The sequence below is a fragment of the Pelodiscus sinensis genome, chromosome 27 (genome assembly GCF_049634645.1).
Source record: "Pelodiscus sinensis isolate JC-2024 chromosome 27, ASM4963464v1, whole genome shotgun sequence".
NCBI lineage: Eukaryota > Metazoa > Chordata > Testudines > Trionychidae > Pelodiscus > Pelodiscus sinensis.
Window position 1 is genome coordinate 7050019 of NC_134737.1, and position 19039 is coordinate 7069057.

Sequence of the window (19039 nt, forward strand, 5' to 3'; positions counted from 1 at the left end):
GATAACAAACCGACAAGCCGTTCTTTATTAAAGCTGCGGCAGTGGGGTAATGAAGGAAGAAGCTGCTTCTCCTTCCCTCAGTCAAGCTAAGCTCATTTAACTCGCTCTAAGTTGAGACTATTGGGGGATGAGATATAGGATGGAAGAAGATGCTGTTCTTATTTAGTTCTGTCTCAAAGGGCTGCTGAAACCATTCTTATCTGCAATGTGAGCCAGTCTCCTCTAGCTTCATATTGTTAAGGGCCTGATATAAAGCTCTTTCAAGTCAGTACAGGCTGCACCTCTCTAAACCAGGACTCTCTGGTCTGGCGACATCCGTGCTTATTTTTACAGACGGGGAACTAAGTCACAGAGAGAGATTTTCAAACGAGCTCATTTTGGTAGTTGAGCTCTTTAGAAAATCTGGCCTCATTTGTCTTGCTCAGCCAGGTCAATGCTACACTAGAAATTCGACTTAAGATATGCAACTCCAGCTATGATAACTGCGTAGCTGAAGTTGATGTGCCGTAAACTGAATTTCTGGGGTGGCCCCACTGTGGGAGGTTGATGGGAGAAACTCTCTGGTTGATTTCTCTTACTCCTCAAGACTCTGAGGAGTACTGAGGTCAAAGTGGGTGCCATCAGCATTTGATTAAGCAGGTGTGTACTAGACCCACTAAATCGAATCCTGAAAGATCGACCTCCAGAGCATTGATCTTCCCAGATGTTTAGACAAGACCATGTCTTTGTGACTTTTGAGCTGTGCTTGGGAGATTCACAAACAGGACCAAAAGGGGCACACAGTTGTTTTTGCTATGAACTGTTCACTCAGCTCTGCTATCTATGGAAAGATATGGATCTACTATATATACCATGAGATGCCTCTCCCCTCCACTACCACTTCTGCCTGAAAATGGGTTATTAAGTAACAGGCTACCCCACTGGTGCTGAGTCAGCCTGAAACTAATGAACACCCTGGCTGGCCATTTGAAATGTATTGCACCTATTAATTACAACCATTAGCTGCAGCCAGTGAAATTTTTATAATGAGGACCCTTGCGACTTTGCCTTCCTAGCAGCAAATTAACTGTGTGGGGGGGAAGAATCAATGGGATCAGCATACTTTACAGAAGTGATGTTTTAATTAGCCATTCTCAGCAAACATGGGGGCCCAAGAAACAGTGCTTTGGTTCATTATCTCCTCTTAAAGGGACAGAATTTCTTTTTGATTTAGTTTCTTTTCTGGTCTCTTCTGTTTTTTACAAAAGGTATCCAGCTGTTAATTGGAGGTTGATGCTCTTAATTGGATTGCTTATGACGAGGGAGGCACCGAGAATGTGTAAAAAAAGAATAATGGTAATTTTAGGAGTAGAAATAAAAAAGCTAGATTAAATAATTTGGATGCTAAAATAAAATTACCCAGGGATACAGCAACTGGCCTACAGAGCAGTATAATGAAGTGGCTGGTGTGTATGTGATGCATGCCCTCTCCTGGATGGATTCAGCATCTCCCTGGACTGCTAATTGCTAAAGGAGAGAGATGCTCCATCATTTCCGTGATAGGTTTTGGAGCTGGTGGCTCTGGATTCCATCCCAGTCATATTCATTAAGTTCTTGAAGCCACATTACACAGTGTGCAGTAGTAATACCTAGGTGATGGGATTTTTTGCAACAGTCAAGAGTAAAGATCAAATATGAGACTAGCTCCGTGTTTTCCAGAGTCCACTGGCTGTTGGCATTGGGTTTCAGTGTAAAAAAAAAAATGTCATCAGTCTCTTAACGCAGCCCTTATGCTGAGATATTGCTCACAATTCTGATACACTGATAGCCCACAGTTTTAAAAGAGTTGACAGGGCTTTGGGGTGCCTCACATGAGCCACCTGAAAGGGGTCCCGAATAATCAGCGCTGTCTCCCAGTCCACATCTTTAAGGGGTCTCCAATTAGGCTCCCAAAATCACTAATCACGTGTGAAAATCTTGGATATGGAGATCAGAGATGGCTGGAATATCCATGCTGAAGGAGAAACAAGTTGAAATGTGAGGGTGTTTTTTTCATATTTCCTTGTAAGCTAATTTATTTTATTTGGATTCTTATGCCATCCGCAACCCCACGGTATTTGGGCACCTTCCAGTATTAGGTCATTTTATCAGGACATTCACCTAGCAAATGTTTTACAAAAACATAGGTCCCATTTCCATTGCAAATGAGCCCGTTTCCCAAGAGTTGTCTTGCTGAAGGTGAAAGACATCTTTGAAATGTGGAGTTCAAAGTGTAAAAATTATCATTTTTCTAATGGGGGAATACAAAGCTAATTTGATCACACGTCTCAAAAAAGCAAAATGGGAGTGGCATAAAAATCACATGACTTGAAACCTCAGAATCTCTGTGCAAACCTTTTCAGGACAGTTAAAGGGCCAGTGACATATTGTGACAAACCTCTTTCAAGGCAACGCTGCTTTTAGCCATAGGAAAAGAGGATTCATCCAATTTTTTGTCACCCAAAGCAGAGTCCAGTGGGTATGACAGTGGCCATTTTAAGAGTATCAATACATGATACCACAAGATGAAAGTGATTGATCAACCAGATAGAAGCAGTGTTGCTTTATAGATTAATTTAGTCTAATTACTTCAAGGAAGGGATAAACAGTAGAGGCAAATGTACACATCTTTTACTGCAATGTAGATGTATCCTGAAAATAAAAATCCTGGGTCTATATTTTAATCTCAGGACAGGTCTACACTATGCGAGAAAGTCGACCTAAGATACACACCTCCATCTACAAAAATAGCATAGCTGGAATTGACGTATCTGAAGTCAAAATTCTACGGCATTCCTACTGCGGGAAGTCGATAGGAGAAATGCTCCCATCAACTTTCCTTCCTGCTCGTGACCCTGTGGAATACTGGGGTTAACAGGGGCGCTATCAGCAGTCAAATTAGCAGGTCATTACAAGACCCACTAAATCAAACCCTGAAAGATCAATTTCAGGATAAATGTAGACCTGTCCTCAGGCTCATCTAAAGGGGAAAGTTTAACCAGTTATACCAGAATAACTGCCCAAGCGGGCACTCTTATGTCTCAGTTATACCACTATATTCCTATAGTATTTCCTCTCAGCCAAATTCATTGTTGCTTGGATCATTGTAAAGGAGATGTAAAATGTTATCAGAATGCACACGGGGCAGGGCATTAGTGATTCAGGTCCAGTGATTATAATGGAATTTCTTTGAATTTAAACGAGTGTAAATCTCATCAGAATTTTGTCCCTTTGTGCTTCTCTAAGCAAGATCTCATTGCACTTTACCTTTATTCATTCAGCCACACAACCTTCCTAGGAGGTAACTAATAAATATATTAACCATTTTACAGATGGGGAAATTGAGGGCTTTTCTTCACTAAGGATTTTTGTATCCAAGTAGCTATACCAATTTTTGCACTGTAGTGTAGACATGGTGCATCAGTGTACACATGGATTTGCCTTGATGTACCATGTCAACACTAGAAGATTATCCTGTTGCTCCAAACCCCAGGGCATATAGACCCTCTGAGAAGTGACTACCTCAGAGCCACCTGGTGAGCCAGGGGCAGAGCTAGAAATAAAACCTATAAGTCCCAGTTCCCACTCATTTGCTCTGACCGCAAAATTACACTGCCTCTTGCCATACAGCTGAGAAGGAGAGGAAAAGACAACCTGGAAAGTCCAAGGTAAAATACATATTTCCCATTTCATCAGCCTGACCTGGCCGTAAGAATAGCTGGGGTTGGAAAGCAAAGCCCAGTGAAATCAGTAATTGCTGGGCAAAGGAATAGGTTCTGTCCAGCTGGTTCAGAAAGACATTTATTAGGACTCCGAGAAAGTGACATTATTAAAGTGAGCATGCTGATTTCAGACAGCTCCCCATTCATCATTGTGACAGTGACAAACACAGCCTGGGGTTGTGCAATTGACTAAAGAGAATTCTCTGGCTTAACGTTTTTAATGCACCCTGCATTTTTTCCTCCGCTGCACAGGGCTTTATCCAAAGGATCTTCTCCCTTGAATAGAAAGGGCAGTGCAGCTCCCATGAAGCATGCCCAGCTCTTGCAAATCAAACAGGGCTTCTGTGACTGCTACTGAAGCTAGTTCATTTATTTTTTTAATTATTTCTTGCTCCTTCAAGATCCTTTCTCTACCTTTTCAAGAAGAACAGGCACATTAGGCTCAGCTGTGCTTGCCTCCTTTCTTCCAGGCTCGTTCATCATTGTCTGCTCCCTGAATGGAAGGCAGAAGGGTCACTTTTAAAAGCCTGCATGCGACAAGCTCCCCTAAAGACATCAATAGCTACATAATGGAAGCTGGGGTCCTGTCAGTCAGACCGCCCAGGTTCTGATGACGGTTTTGTGTCTGCAGCTAACTCAGTCTGTCCTGGAAGGCACTAATGTCCAAAGAGGAGGCACCCAGAGTGTGTCACAATAATACTTTTATATTTTTTATAATTATGTATAATAACTCTACAGGTGGAAATAGAAAACTGATTAAATAATGGGGATACTGAGGTAAAATTACCCAAGGATACAACAATTGGCCTACAGCGTGATGCTATGCCAAGAACAGGGACGATAAATATCACAGAAGTGGGTGATCCTGCTTGTAGGTCTATCGTGAGGAAATCTGACCATCTGTTTCAGTATCCTCCTGAAACAGGGCCACAGCATGTGGATAATAGTAACAGTCTGCTCTTTCTGGAGCAACTTTCGTTTGAGGCTTCCACTGTAGGGAGAAGATCCTTTGCAAATATGTATTAGTTAAGCCTCCCTGTGAGGTCTGGTAAGTAATTATTTGCCCTTGTTTAGTAGAGACGGTGTAGCACGGGGGAGGGGGAAAAGTCTTGGCCTAAAACGAGCTTGTGAAGTGACCTGGCAGTGGCTGTGTCAGGACAAGAAATGTGTGTCTGAGCTGCTTCTCAAGGTGTGCTGGATTCTTGAGAACAGGGCTCCATTTGTGGGAGTAGTTGCTTTCTGTCTTCCTCTCCTGTGGCTTCTGAGCTGGGAATGGCAAGTCAAGCAAAGGTCCAACAAGAATCCTCAGCAGTTCTGCCTTTCTCATCCCCCCTCCTTTTGGAGGAGGGCCTAGGGTTGCCAGGTGTCCGGTTTTGAACTGGATAGTCCAGTATTTGAGCTTTCTGTTCGGGAAACAAATTGAGAAAATATAAATGTCTGGTATTTTCTAAATAAGACGTAATGTAGATTGTGATGTAATGTCAAGTGTGTCTGGTATTTTTGTTGAAACCATCTGGCAACCCTAGGAGGGCCTGATCCTGCTCCCACTAAAGTCAATGGGAGTTTGGCCATCACTTTCAACAGCAGCAAGGATGAAGCCCTGCAGACATAAGCAGGCAGAGCAAAAGCTTGTCCAGCTGGAGCTGGGGCCCTCATTGCACCTGTTGTACCCTGAGCAAAGTCCCATCCGCATGGTCACTGGTGGCTATTTAGGAGCTATTTTGTGGTTACTCTTGCTTTTGCTACCAGATTCATAGCCATGAAAAATGAGTAATGGACCATGAAATCTGGTGTCCTCTTGTGAAATCTGGCCCTTTGTGTGCTTTTACTCTATACCATACAGATTTCACGGGAGACCGGCGTTTCTCAGATTGGGGGTCCTGACTCAAAAGGGAGTTGCAGGGGGATCACAAGGTTATTTTAGGAGGGCCATGGTGCTGCCACCCTTACTCCTGCGCTGCCTTCATAGCTGGGCAACTGGAGGGTGGTGGTTGGAATGTGGGATGGACACCCAGCTCTGAAGGCAGCGCCCTGCCAGCAGCAGCGCAGAAATAAGAGTGGCAATATCATCCCCATGTTGTCCTTACTTCTGTACGGCTGCCTTCAGAGCTGGGTGGCCAGAGAGTGTTGGCTGCTGACTAAGGGCCCAGCTCTGCAGACAGCAGCGCAGAAGTAAGGATGGCAACACCATACCAGGCCATCCTTCCTTCTGCACAGCTGCTGGTGGTAGCTCTGCCTTCTCAGCTGGATTCCTGGCCAGCAGCCGCTGCTCTCCAGCTGCCCAGCTCTGAAGGTAAAACTGTTACCAACAGCAGTGCAGGAGTAAGGGCAGCAACACTGCAACCCCCCTACCATAACCTTGTAACCCTTGCACAACAACTTGGTAGTTCAGGACCCCTACAGTGACAACATTGTGAAATTTCAGATTTAAATATGTGAAGTCATGAAATTTACCATTTTAAAAATCCTATGACTGCAAAATTGACCAAAATGGACCGTGAATTTGGCAAGGCAACCTTGCCTCTGGAAGCTCCCCTGGAGGCAGACCCTCAGCTGATGTAAATCAGCAGGGAATCCCCTGGAAGGAAATCAGTTTACACCAGCTAAGGATCTGGCCTATTGTCTTCCTGCTGGCCTGTGTCCTGATCCAAAGCCCATCAAAGTCAATGGAAAATCTCAAGCTTCAACGGGCTTTGGATCAGGCTTCTCATGCCTTTGAATCTGGCTCCTGGGGTGAGATGCTGAGCAGCGAACGGCAAATACCTGCCCATGGCTGGTCAGGAAGATGTCAGTTCAGCAGGAACTTCCATGCCTGCAGGAGAGACCATATGTAAATGTTTGTTATCTCCAGGTTCAGCTTGATTAAAACTTGCCTTTAATTCCTTCTAGGTGGCCATTTGCCTAGAATAAGGATTTCCTATCAGTTATGTCAGGTGTACCAGCGCCTTCTGTGAGCTGCTGGCTCGTTGTGGGTATGTATGCAGTGCCCGATAGTTTGCAAAGGGAAATGCAGGCAGAATGTTACCCAGGCTGCATGTCAGAGCCAAGATTAACACTGGGCTTAAAGGGCCATAGGTGCAGGAACTATGGAGCAGGGGTGTTGGGGCATTCCCAGGTTTTAGCCAAGGCTCCTCTGTAGGCCATGTGCCTGGGTCCCAGCTGCTGTCCCTGTCCTCCCCTGCCCCAGCCTCAGCACCCACTACCACCTCCCCAGGTCCTAGCTGCTGGCCCTGAGTCTCCATTCCTGGCCCCACCCCCAGCTCCAGGGAGAGGGGAACAAATGGGGTATGAGGGCTGGCTTCAGCATATCCACTATTAAAGGTGTCCCCACACCACTGTAAAGAGCCACACTGTCTACCTATTGTCTTCACACTTACTGTCGAGGGGCAGCATGGTCAGAGGCCTAAATTCTACTCCTGGCTCAGCCACTGAGCTGCTACGGGGATAAGAAAGTCATTTCATCCCTGTTTCTCCCTCTCCCCTTTGTCTATTTAGAGTGTACACTCTTTGTGGGAGACTGCCTCTTGTCATGTATGTACAGTGCCTAGCACACAGGGGCCTCTAGGTTCTACCGTGATATCAGTAACTATCTTTGTTTGGGTGCAAAGTGCACTCCAGTGAGTTTTACATGACATAATGGCCTGCATTTAGCACTGGGGTAACTGTCTTGATTTGCACAGATTTACACCAGGGATTGATTTAACTCAGTCATAATAATATACACATATTCATGGGCTTTTTAATATAAAAATTCAAGAAGATCCCATTTTCATTTTTTTGAAATTTCAGCGTTTCCTTGGAGTGGGGGAAAGGCAGTCATGCTGTGCCCGAGAAAAGCACACAGAAACTAGCTATGAACAAAAGTCACACTGAGCTATCGAGTGTTATTGTCCCAGCTGGAAAATTTGGAAATAAGCAGCATAAATAGCGGGAAACAAATCTGACTTGTAAAAGTATTTTAAATGGTCACAATGAAAGGGTCTGATCCTGCCAACACTTTTTCATGCTGAGTCCAATTCTGATTGCCTTGCCTGCACTGAATAATACATTGCTCAAAGGGCAGCCCCATTGATTTCACAGGCCTGCTTATAGCAGAAGGTATCAGAATCTGTCCCCTTAAGTAGTAACTTCCTCTACATATAGTGCAGGTTTCAAAGCCTACTGAAGTCACTGAATTGACTCCTACTGACATCAGTAGACTTTGGCTCAGGCCCAAAGTTCTCTGACTTCAAAGGGGTTACGCTGAGTGAATGAAGGGACAGAACTGAGCCCTATAATATCTGAGCTCAAATTCACCACTGGCTGCATCTCCCTGAGCTTCAAATCATTTTATGCTGCTTATATGAGTGGTGAATATTACTAGATCCTTTCCCCCTAGCAGGAAACGACCCAGCAGCGAAGGCAGCAGGTTCCTTGTACTGTGACTTCAGGGTTTTATTTTGACAGTGTGTCTTGCAGTTTCCCTGGAACTTGTCCCAATGTCTCATCTCCTTAGAAAAGTTCTGCTTGACATGTGCCCACCATTCTGTTGTCAAAAGGGCACCATTTCAAGCGCTTGGTTCTGATAGATATAATGGATTGGATTCTGTTTTCTCTAAATATCTGGGAGACAGGCCCTTAGCTGGTGTAAATCAGCCTAACAATATTGAGTCTAATGGAGTGAGGTTGATTTACATCAGCCGAGGATCTGTCCCCCAGGTTTTTAAAGACCCTAAAAATATGGTTGCCAGTTTTAGGTGCAGGTAGTAAAGTCCTGTTAAATAGTTTAAAAATCCTAACAATTCTGAGGTTCTACAGTATGCTTGGGTTTCAGAAGGAATTTTTAGCTAGGGGCAGGCTCCCATAATGTGTGTCTATAAAATCATGATAGGTATGGAGAAAATGAACAAGGAAAAGTTATTTCCTTGTTCCCATAACATAAGAACTAGGGGTCACCAAATGAAATTAATAAGTAGAAGATTTTAAACAAACAAAAGGTCGTTTTTCTTTACATAGCATAGAGTCAGCTAGTGGAACTCCTCGCCAAAGGATGTTGTGAAGACCAGGACTTTAACAGGGTTCAAAAAAGAGCAAGATAAATTCATGGATAGGTCCGTCAATGACTATTAGTCAGGATGGGTAGGAATGGTGTCCCTAACCCAGTGGTCACCAACCAGTAGATCAGGATCTACTGGTAGATCTTGGAGCCTGTGACAGGTGATCCTGACTGGCTTGGCCAAGGGGCTATCAAGTGCCAGCACTTCAGCTGCCCCTTCCCCTACTGATGCCCATCTCCTGCTCTTTGCCATGGAGCTACCCCTCCCCCTGGGGAGACTCCTGCTTTCTGGGCAGGGCAGGGGAGGGAGAGAAGGGGCGCTGATGTCAAGGTGCCCCCTTCCCACTCTGTATCCTTTCTCCACAGAGCAGAGAGGGGACACAACAGGACTTGGGATGGAGTTTGCTGGCTGGTTTAGAGAGTGGTGCAGGGTTAGGGCAGGGGTGAGCCTGCCTTAGCCCCGCTGCACCACCAACCAGGAGCCACCTGAGGTAAGCAGTGCTTAGCTGGAGCCCACATCCCAAACCCCTACCCCAGTCATGAACCCCCTCCTGCACCCTAAGCCCCTGCCCTAGCCCTGAGCACCCCTACATCCAAACACCCTCCCAGAGCCTGCACCTAGAACTCCTTCCCACATCCCAACTGCCTGCCCCAAGAGCAGTTTAGAGTGCCTCTCACACTTCAGATCCCTTAATCCAAGACCGGAGCCTACACCCCACCCCTCTCCCCCAGCATGATGGACAAAAGAGGGAGGATGGAGTGAGCAGGGACAGGGCCTTGGAGAAAGGGCGGGAAGGAGGTGGGGCCAGGGTGTTTATATTTGAGGTAGATCTTGGATCGCACTTAAATTCAAAAAGTGATCTCATGGTTAAAAAGGTAGGAGACCACTGCCCTAGCCTCTGTTTGTCACAGGCTGGAAATGGGTGACATGGGAGAGATAACGTGTGATTATCTGTTCTGTTCATTCCCTCTGGGAGCACCTAGTATTGACAGCAGACAGGATACTGGACTATATGGACCTTTGGTCTGACCCAGCATGGCCATTCTTATGTTCTTATGTGTATGCTGTGAAATTTGAGACTGGGTCCAGATTTTGGCCATCCCTTTGCTGCTGTGGGGGGATGAACATATGTGAGTGCAGGGGATGAGGTGAAATTTTTTGCCTTTCCAAAAATATTCATCGACTTCAAACACAGGGTCTCCTCCCACTCCCGAAGAGCCAAATTTACACCTACTCGCGTCGGCTTAGATTGCACAGACAGTAGCGCCATTGAAGTCAAAAGGGATCTTTCCAATGACTTTAATGGGAGCTAAATCGAGTCCCTAGGGCAGAATTTGGCCCATTGTCTACAAGAGAAGCTGAAGAAGGCTTGTTGAGCCTGATTTTCTGCTTGCTTATACTGGCATAAATCAGCAGCAGCTGAGGTTGGTGCAGGCACATCAATGTAAAGTGATCAAGGCATTTTCACTGTCTCTTTCTCTCTGTTCACACTTTCAAATATAGCAGACTGGTTCTGCAGAGACTTCCCTTTGGCCATCCAAAGTCACACAGTACAGCTCCACAGGGAAAGGGGGAGACCTTAACAAGCTAGATGCATAACTCGCCTTCAGACAGCTTTGTCCGATGGCACTTTGCTCTCTGCCAGCTGTTACCTCAGCAGACCCTTTGCTGGCTTATAATAAAGAGCAGTTGCCCACAGAGAGAGACACACAGAGCTGCCAGTGTGCTTAAGAAACCCTGCCGATGCAAAGACTCATTAAGCAGCCTGTTGTGAGCTTGGGGTGGGGCTTTTTAAATTTGGGAGCCTGCTAGACCGGTACATAGAAAGCTGTCAAATGAAGGGGAAGATGGGGAGGTGGGCAACTGGAGAGGTATATTAAAGGGAATCTGTTCCTTGATGTCTGTCTGCTTTATATTAGTAGCTAGGCGCTCACTGGAAAGATGAAGTCGGACAAAAGCACGGAGAGCAAAGCCAGCCCATGACACAGCTGGGCTCTGGCTCCCAGGTTACCAGATGGCAGGGATGTCATTTTCATTGCCATCTTGGAATGGCAGTATTGGGAATTGAAGGGCTCTTAATAGATACCGAATGATTGTGTTGGAAGTCAGAAGGTCTGACCACGGTTTTCAGGAGCTTGGCATGTCTCTCTCAGAACCAGCTGAGATACTGATAAGCAGCCATCCTAAGTGGGATTTTAGTAGCAGTCTGTCTTTTTAAATTAGGGTAACTAACAGCTCAGGATACTTTGTAACCATGGACAGGGGAAGGGGCAGAGTAACATGCCAAATGTTTTTTTATAAGCAATATATTTTTCCATTTCTCCTGCAAAATTTCCTTAGGACCCAATCCTGCTCTCACTTAGCGGACTTATTCTGCACTCACTAGGGACCCAACCAACAAAACTCTCAAGCACACATGTAATGGGACTACTAGTTAAAAGCACATTGGTAGATCACAGCATTTGGCCCAGTGTGTTCAGTTTAATTTAACACCATTAAAAAGTTCGTGTTCATTTTTCTCTCAAGTGTCCCCATATAAGTTAGAGACAGATCCAGGTCTGAACTTCCACCCAGTTATAGGATATATGAACCAGGCATCTCTCCACTGGCAGCTCACCAGTGTCAGACGATATGATTCATTGCTAACCATTATGGGTAACATTTGGCCCCCGGGAGCTAATGCTAGACTTACATAGCAATTCCCATTGGTGGATCTCAACACTCGGATGAAAATCATTATCCCCATTTTACAGAAGAGTTAAGTGGCTCACTCATGTTATAATTTAATTACAGAACTGGAAGAATCTAAGCTCCCAAACCAGTGCCCTAGACCTTAGCTCATGCTGCCTTCCTTGTTAAAATAGAGATGAAGGGCCTGCTGAAGTTTCCTTCTGGATTGTATTTCAGAGATTAGCCTGAGCTAGCCATGAAAATGTATACATTAAGGGTACGTCTACACTACATGCCTCTGTCGGCAGAGGCATGTAGATTTGTTTGTTCAGCAAAGGTAAATGAAGCCGCGATTTAAATGATCGCGGCTTCATTTACATTTACATGGCTGCCATGCTGAGCCGACAAACAGCTGATCAGCTGTTTGTCGGCTCGCCGCTAGTCTGGACGTTCCCCCTGTCGACATCAAAGCCCTTTGTCGGCAGCCCCGTTATTCCTCGTGGAATGAGGTTTACCGGGGCTGCCGACAAAGGGCTTTGATGTCGACAGGGGGAACATCCAGACTAGCGGCGAGCCGACAAACAGGTGATCAGCTGTTTGTCGGCTCAGCGCGGCAGCCATGTAAATGTAAATGAAGCCGCGATCATTTAAATCGCGGCTTCATTTGCCTTTGCTGATCTGTCTAATCTACATGCCTCTGCCGACAGAGGCATGTAGACTAGACATAGCCTTACTGTAGTATTCAGAATGCCTGCTTTAGAACACTTTAATCACTGTTACTCTCTTTCTTATTGGAAGAACTAGATTTGGTCCTTTGCAAAGCTAGAAATGCTAGAAATTGAAATAGGGGGAAAGCACAGGAGGGTTTGAATTCAGATTTCCCCCCTTCCGTTTCTTTAAAAAAAAAAAGGCTTTGTTTGCATAATTACAGTTTGCAGCTGTTAGAGCTATTACTTCCTAATGTGGGCTGTGCTTTGGGGCATGATTTGATCCACTGAAAATGGACAAGAAGACTCGGAGCTTTGATATCAGCTGCTTCTTATTAATTGCGGTTGCTGGGTACATATCGCTAAGCTTTGTCAGACCACCCCAATGAGCCTCAGCTTAAGGTTCCTGTAATCGTCATTAGCTTAGCAGACTGTGCAAACTATCTGTGTTTCTGTGCATGTGGGAATTGCAGATTCCACAGACACAGGCCGTATGCGTTTGATTCAACCCCCTCTTCTTGGACTGGTGAATGTGATTGGGGGCATCTGAGATGGGGAAGGTTTGAGACAGGAAGTTCTGCATTGGGAAAAGGAGAGGAAACCAGGAGTTCTGTATCTGGAGTGGGGGAGAAGTCTGTCCTGCAAAGGAGCACAGTGATTGTCCACCCTACCCATCCTCCTTTCCAGCTGTCAACATTAAGAAGCACTCTGATTTAAAAATCACTCCTTTTCCATCCTCTCTCTGTCCTCATCTAGGTTTCCTTTGGATGATCCTGGACCTCACCTGCCATAGGGGATGCCCCAGTTTACCTTTGCTTGCTTCTGCGGACTCCATGGCTTCTGCAAGACGAAGAGGAAAAAGGAAGAGCCCAGTGCAGGGCAGGAGACATCTGTATGAGACTTCCCTGGGTGTCTCATTCACATCGCTGGATCCCAGCCCTGGTTGGAACTTGGTACGACTCTTTTTGTCCTTTGAGGTGCCACTTCAGCAAGGAATCAGTCCCATTTCTGCTCTCTGATCTCTAACCATGGAGAGGTCCCAGGCTTATTTTGTTCCTCTGCTGTGCTGGGGTGGGCGTGTGTGGTGGCCTGGGCAGGAAGAGCAGCATGCTCATTTTAACTCCTAAAGGCAAAACTGAGTTTCCTATGCTTGGCTGTCAATAGTTAGCCTCCCACCCCCAGGGCTGTGCAGAAAAAAGGGTTGCTGTCCTGTGAGAACTTTTGAGATTTCAAAATTTTTGTGCGTCCAATGAAAAATCAAAATCTCAAAATTTCCACTAACTTAAAAACTGGAGTGGGGAAATCAGTTCAGAATGATTGGAACATTTCTTTTCCATTTGGAGTCTTTCCCTCTTAGCATTTGCAACATAATTATATCTAAATTTACTAAAATTTCTGAACAAAAAGTCATTTTCTTTCCAAAACCTGAAGTTTTTTTTCCAACCATTTTTGAGTGAGATTAGTTGAAATGGATCCAGTTTCCTGAGAAAGGTGGGCAAGATAATATCTTTTATTGGACTCACATCTGTTGCTGAGAGAGACCCACTTTTGAGCATACACAAAGTTCTTCATGAACAGTTTTGCTTTGGACAAATCGGCTTTTTTCAACAACCAAAAAAGTTTTGCTGAGAAATTCTTGACCAGCTCTGTGACATTTACTAGGAGACTGAGGATCTTGCTTACCTGCTAGTGTGTGGTCCATATAAGAGGCTTATTAATCTATTCCTGCTCCAAATGACTTAGACCAGTAGCCTAAGTGATTTAAGCTTGTGCTTTGTGTATTGAAGGTCTTGGGTTCCAAAATGCTTCATTGCTCAAAGTGCAGTCAGTTATATACGAGTGTTGAAAACACTTTGGTATACTGAGAGTGCTGAAAGCCACTGAACCAAATAGTAAACCTCCATCCCCAACACCCATAGATTCAGCACAACACCTGTTGTGCCTGAATAAATTCAGTTTCCTCCTCTCTTTCCTGTATAATCATAGAATCATAGAACTGGAAGGAACCTTGAGAGGTATCCAATCCCCTGCACTCCTGGCAGGACCATGCACTCTGTAGATTATAGTGGCTACAACTATAGTGAACTAACCACATTACTCTGAAAATGTAATTTATCATTCAAGTCAACAAACCACACTCAACCGGCCAAATAGCCACATGTGTTGGACATCATGGCTCTAGACCATCCCTGACAGTTGTCTAACCTGCCCTTAAAGTTTTCCAGGGATGGAGATTTCACCCCCGCCCTAGACAATTTATTCCAGTGTTTAACCACCCTGACAGTCAGGAAATTTTTCCTAATGTCCAACCTAAACCTCCCTTGTTGCAGTTTAAGCCCATTGCTTCTTGTCCTATCCTCAGAAGTTAAGGAGAATAATTTTTCTCCCTCCTCCTTGTAACAGTCTTTTAGGTACTTGAAAGCTGCTGTCCTGTCCCCTCTCAATCTTTTTTCTCCTTCTTCTTTCCTAGAGACTTGACTGGCTTGGAAGAAAAGCTGATGCTCAGAAATGACCTTGCAGAAGAGCCACAAAGAGGCATTATCCTGAGTGCTATGGTGTCTCAGCACTGATCCCCGGTCTCAAAGGTGCTTGGCCTTGGGCCCCACAGCTAGAGTTTGTCCCTTTGCCGGGAAAAGTTTTGTTCATGAGAAATCTGTCCTAGTCTTGTTCAAATATGCCTCCATGGGCACACTGAAGGAGATTTCGAAACCAAGAGCCAAGTCCTGCTCTCTGTTTCTCTGGAGGGAGGGGGCAGCAGGATTTGTCTCTGTATTCTTAGGTTGTCTCACTTTTACACTGTCAAATGAAAATGAACAACTTGTAGAGTTGTTTTAGTATCCCCAAGCTAGCACCTGTATCTAAAAGAAGCAGTTCCTAACACCACTGAGACATTTTGTGCTCTGATGCACTAGATGCATGCAGACAGGGGACTGGACTTGAAGACCTCTCGAGGTCCCTTCCAGTCCTAGTATTCTATGATTCTATGCCAGCCTGGAGAAACCCTTGCGAAGTGAGGCAAACAAACTGAGCTTTGATCCTGTTCTCTTTTGCACTGGTGCATATCTGGAGTGATTCCACAGAAGTCAATGATGGGAGAGAAGACTCATGCCTTTTATGTGTCCGTATGAACGATGGGAAGTTAATTTTGCAGTTGGCACCTTTTCCATAATGGACTTAACTCAAAATCCCTGAACTCTGTGTGGAGGGGAGTTTGGAAGTGGAGCCTAGATCTCAGTTTGTAGCTCAGGTCCCTGACAGGCATGTACGCACCGTCCAGTGGTTCTCTCCCTGTCCCATAATGGGCGCCCTCTTCCAGTTTAGCAATCTGGGAAAGGCAGAGTGGACACGACCCTCTGGCACCTGTTCCTGTACGTGGTGCGGGCCACAACTCCCCATTATAAGCGCTCATGGACTCAAAGAAATTGATGCAGCTGACAGTCTGGAAAATGCCAGTGTTCAAATCGTTAACCTTTTTCCTGGCACTGCCCAGGTATAGCAGTTAGTGTTAGTGTAGCTGCAGCTTCAAAGATTGTCCCTGTTTTCTCCCTGCCTGTCTGTACGTCTTTCCTGCCTGTTGTTTAAGCCATAGGGAAACTTCCTGGGTGCTGTGCCTTTCAGGAGGCGTTGCAGACAGACTCTCCTCTTCCGCAGCGGGGCTGGAACAATTTGTATCGTGGGGGTGTTGAAAACCATTTCACCAAACTGTAAATCCTGTATGTAATGGAAACCACTTCTAGGCAGAGGATGCGGCAGCACCCCCACACCCCTAGTTCCAGCATCTATGCTCTCCAAGTACCTTAAATAACCCCAGCAGCTGTCCTTGTGGGTCTCAGAAAGTATAGCTATTTCTTAGCCTGTTCCAAAGAGCACGGAAGTCCGTAGAAACTCTCCCTTTGATTTCAATGTGTTTGGCTCAGGCCCTCAGTTATCACTCAGGAAGGTCTTCATGTGGCAATGTTGGAGATGGATTGAAGCCAGTCCCTGGCTCTGATCACCCCCAGGTGTATGACACTGGAAATCCAGACCCAAATTTAGCCGCTTAGACCCAGCTCTGGTAAACTCAGGCAGCCTCAGTCCCTTCCCTCCTGAATCCTTTGCTGCCACCTGCAAAATGTGCGGCCCGTGAGGCTACTAGAAGTTTGTGCTTAAGATGTTGGTGACAGGGAGGATGGTCACAAAGTATCTCGAGCCCTTTCAGTCAGAATCAAGAGCAGCAGCTGCTGCTTTCAAGAACAGATGGCAAGGCCTGAGCTGGGTGCATGACCGAGTCAGAAAGACAGGCTGTCCACAAGACAGGATGTGAAGGTCACCATGGAGAGCAGGGGAGGGGTTCAAAATGGCTGCCGCAAGCAGGGCTGTTTCAGCCAGTTCTAGGGTTGCCAGATGGTTTCAGCAAAAATACGGGACACACTTGACATGACATCCCAATCTACGTTACATCTTATTTAGAAAATACCGGACATTTCTATTTTCTCACTTTGTTTCCCGAACAGAAAGCTCAAATACTGGACTGTCCAGTTCAAAACCAGACACCTGGCAACCTTAGCCAAGGGTATGTCTAGACTACATGCCTCTGCCGACAAAGGCATGTAAATTAGACATCCCGACATAGTCAGTGAAGCGGGGATTTAAATATCCCCTGCTTCATTAGAATAAAAATAGCTGCCGCGTTGTGCAGGGTCAGCTGTTTGTCAGCACAAAGCGGCAGTCAAGACGGGGATCGGTCGACAAGGAAAGCTTTTGCCGATCGATCCTGTAAACCTCGTTTCACGAGGCAAAAGGGATCAGTCGGCAAAGGCTTTCCTTGTCAGCTGATCCCCATCTTGACTGCCGGTTCGTGCCGACAAACAGCTGAGCCGGCACAACGCAACAGCCATTTTTATTCTAATGAAGCAGGGGCTATTTAAATCCTTGCTTCATTGACTATGTCGGTATGTCTAATTTACATGCCTCTGTCGGCAGAGGCATGTAGTCTAGACATACCCCAGTACTTCAAAGCTGGCAGCTGTAGGGAGCCCTCAGGAACTCCTCATCCTGCCCCCAATCATCTCTGAATGAAAATACCAGAAGCTCTTTGCTTAGAGTTAAATGGTGTGGAATAGAAATTGCTTTGTACTGAGGGACCACCTGGCCCTCTAGGGAATTGGGGTGTCTCCCCTTTAATATGCCCCTGGCTGGGGTAAATTCCTCCTCCTGTGTAACAGAAAACTTCCGTTCACTTGCTCCTCTAACTCCCCCAACAGACCCATTGCACCAGTTCTGGATACATCTCCTAAGGCCGCATCTCCACATGGACTGGAACCCAGCCCTCAGCATGGGTCGGGGCAGAGGGCGGATTGTGGGAGAAGGTGATGCACTAGATCTGATGGATGGGGTTTGGGGATGAGGGCCAACTGACTGACATTTCATGAGACCATCAATAAGCCTTCATTCTGGGGACAATGTTATTAATAGTAAAAAACAAATAGTAACTGGGGCAAACCCACCATTTCTATTTAAAGACCAAACATGGAGATTTGGGTCACAGAGTGCCATATGGCAGTGGGGCCAGAGATGTTTTGTGCTGTAACTCTGATGCAAAATGTTGCCCAGTAGCATCTCTGAGGAATGTTGTTTGCTGCTCCTTTCTAGGAAAGGCAGATGGGTAAATCTTTAAGGGACAAATCTGTGGCTGGTGTAAATCAGAAAAGACTCATTGACTTTCAGTGGAGCTATGCAGATTTACACCAACTGAGCATCTGGCCCCAGAGAAAAATAAACTGATCTAACTCAGAAAACAAATCCTTTCCCTCGCTTATAAAACTCACTGACCTTTCCAGTGCTCAGACTGCTGCTGCGAGACCGGATTTACGCTTGACAAACAGAGCTGTGTATGCTGGTGACAAGCTCTCCTTTTGGGAAGATTTGCTACCTTGGCCAGCTACCAAAACCAATGTGGCCATTATTTTATTGTTTATCCAAAGCGTGAAACCTCTGTCCAATAAGGATGACCAATAAAAAGAGACACATGAGATCATCTCCTAGGGTATAAGAAGAGCAACAAACTAAGCAGCTTTAAATAATCTTTATTGAGTGCCAGTAGCAGGGTTGCTCTAGGAGATGGTCGAGTCACTTCAAACATGTGGCCAAAGGACATTCAAAGAGAGGAAACAGCTGGTAGCAGACCATAGGGAAGAGTCAAACTGAACCTGATCTTGCTCAGTGAATCACCCTAAAAAGTTCATCTACTGAGAATATATTTCCCCCATGGAGCATGAAGAAAATACTTATACAAGGTGCTGTCTGGTTCATGCACCTGAAGGATCAAGCATAGGGAAAGGACCCATCACTGAAAGCATTGGGGGTATGTCTACACTACCCTGCTAGTTCGAACTAGCGGGGGTAATGTAGTCATCCGCACTTGCAAATGAAGCCCGGGATTTGAATTTCCCGGGCTTCATTTGCATGAAGCCGGCCGGTGCCATTTTTAAATGCCGGCTAGTTCGGACTCCGTGCCGCGCGGCTACACGTGGCACGGACTAGCTAGTTCAGATTAGGCTTCAGCTAGTTTGGATTAGAAGCCTAATCCGAACTAGCTAGTCCGTGCCACGTGTAGCCGCGCGGCACGGAGTCCGAACTAGCCGGCAATTGGCGCCCTAGGTGAAACGCACGATCGGAGCACGATTGGCGCCGTCGCCTCCAAAGCCCTCAACGGCTGTTTATCTTGGCACCCTAGGCGACCGCCTAGTTCACCTGTATTGACAGGCTGCCACTGCATGCTAGTCTATGTCAGCAGAAACAACAAGGAATCCTGGGGCACTTTAAAGACTAACAAATGTGTTAGTTCACCAATGAGCACCCTATCGTGCAAGTTGGCAGCAACGGTAGGAAACAAACATGATTTTTA

At 45.8% G+C, this 19039-nt stretch overlaps 1 protein-coding gene across 3 annotated transcripts in view; it reads left to right on the plus strand.

Annotated features, from left to right (window-relative positions):
- The window catches only part of LOC102457818 (uncharacterized), a 63089-nt gene extending 46293 nt beyond the window's left edge, over positions 1 to 16796 (plus strand). For 2 of the 3 annotated variants that reach the window (XM_075910463.1, XM_075910464.1), the window contains exons 2-3: positions 12910 to 13106; positions 14624 to 16796. In XM_075910463.1, the coding sequence (XP_075766578.1) occupies positions 12950 to 13051 (102 nt within the window). In that variant the 5' untranslated portion in view covers positions 12910 to 12949 and the 3' untranslated portion in view covers positions 13052 to 13106; positions 14624 to 16796. Of the gene's footprint in view, positions 1 to 6629; positions 6713 to 9141; positions 9267 to 12909; positions 13107 to 14623 lie in introns of all 3 variants that reach the window. The other variant, XM_075910462.1, reaches the window with a different exon arrangement.
- The last annotated feature ends 2243 nt before the right edge of the window (positions 16797 to 19039 follow it).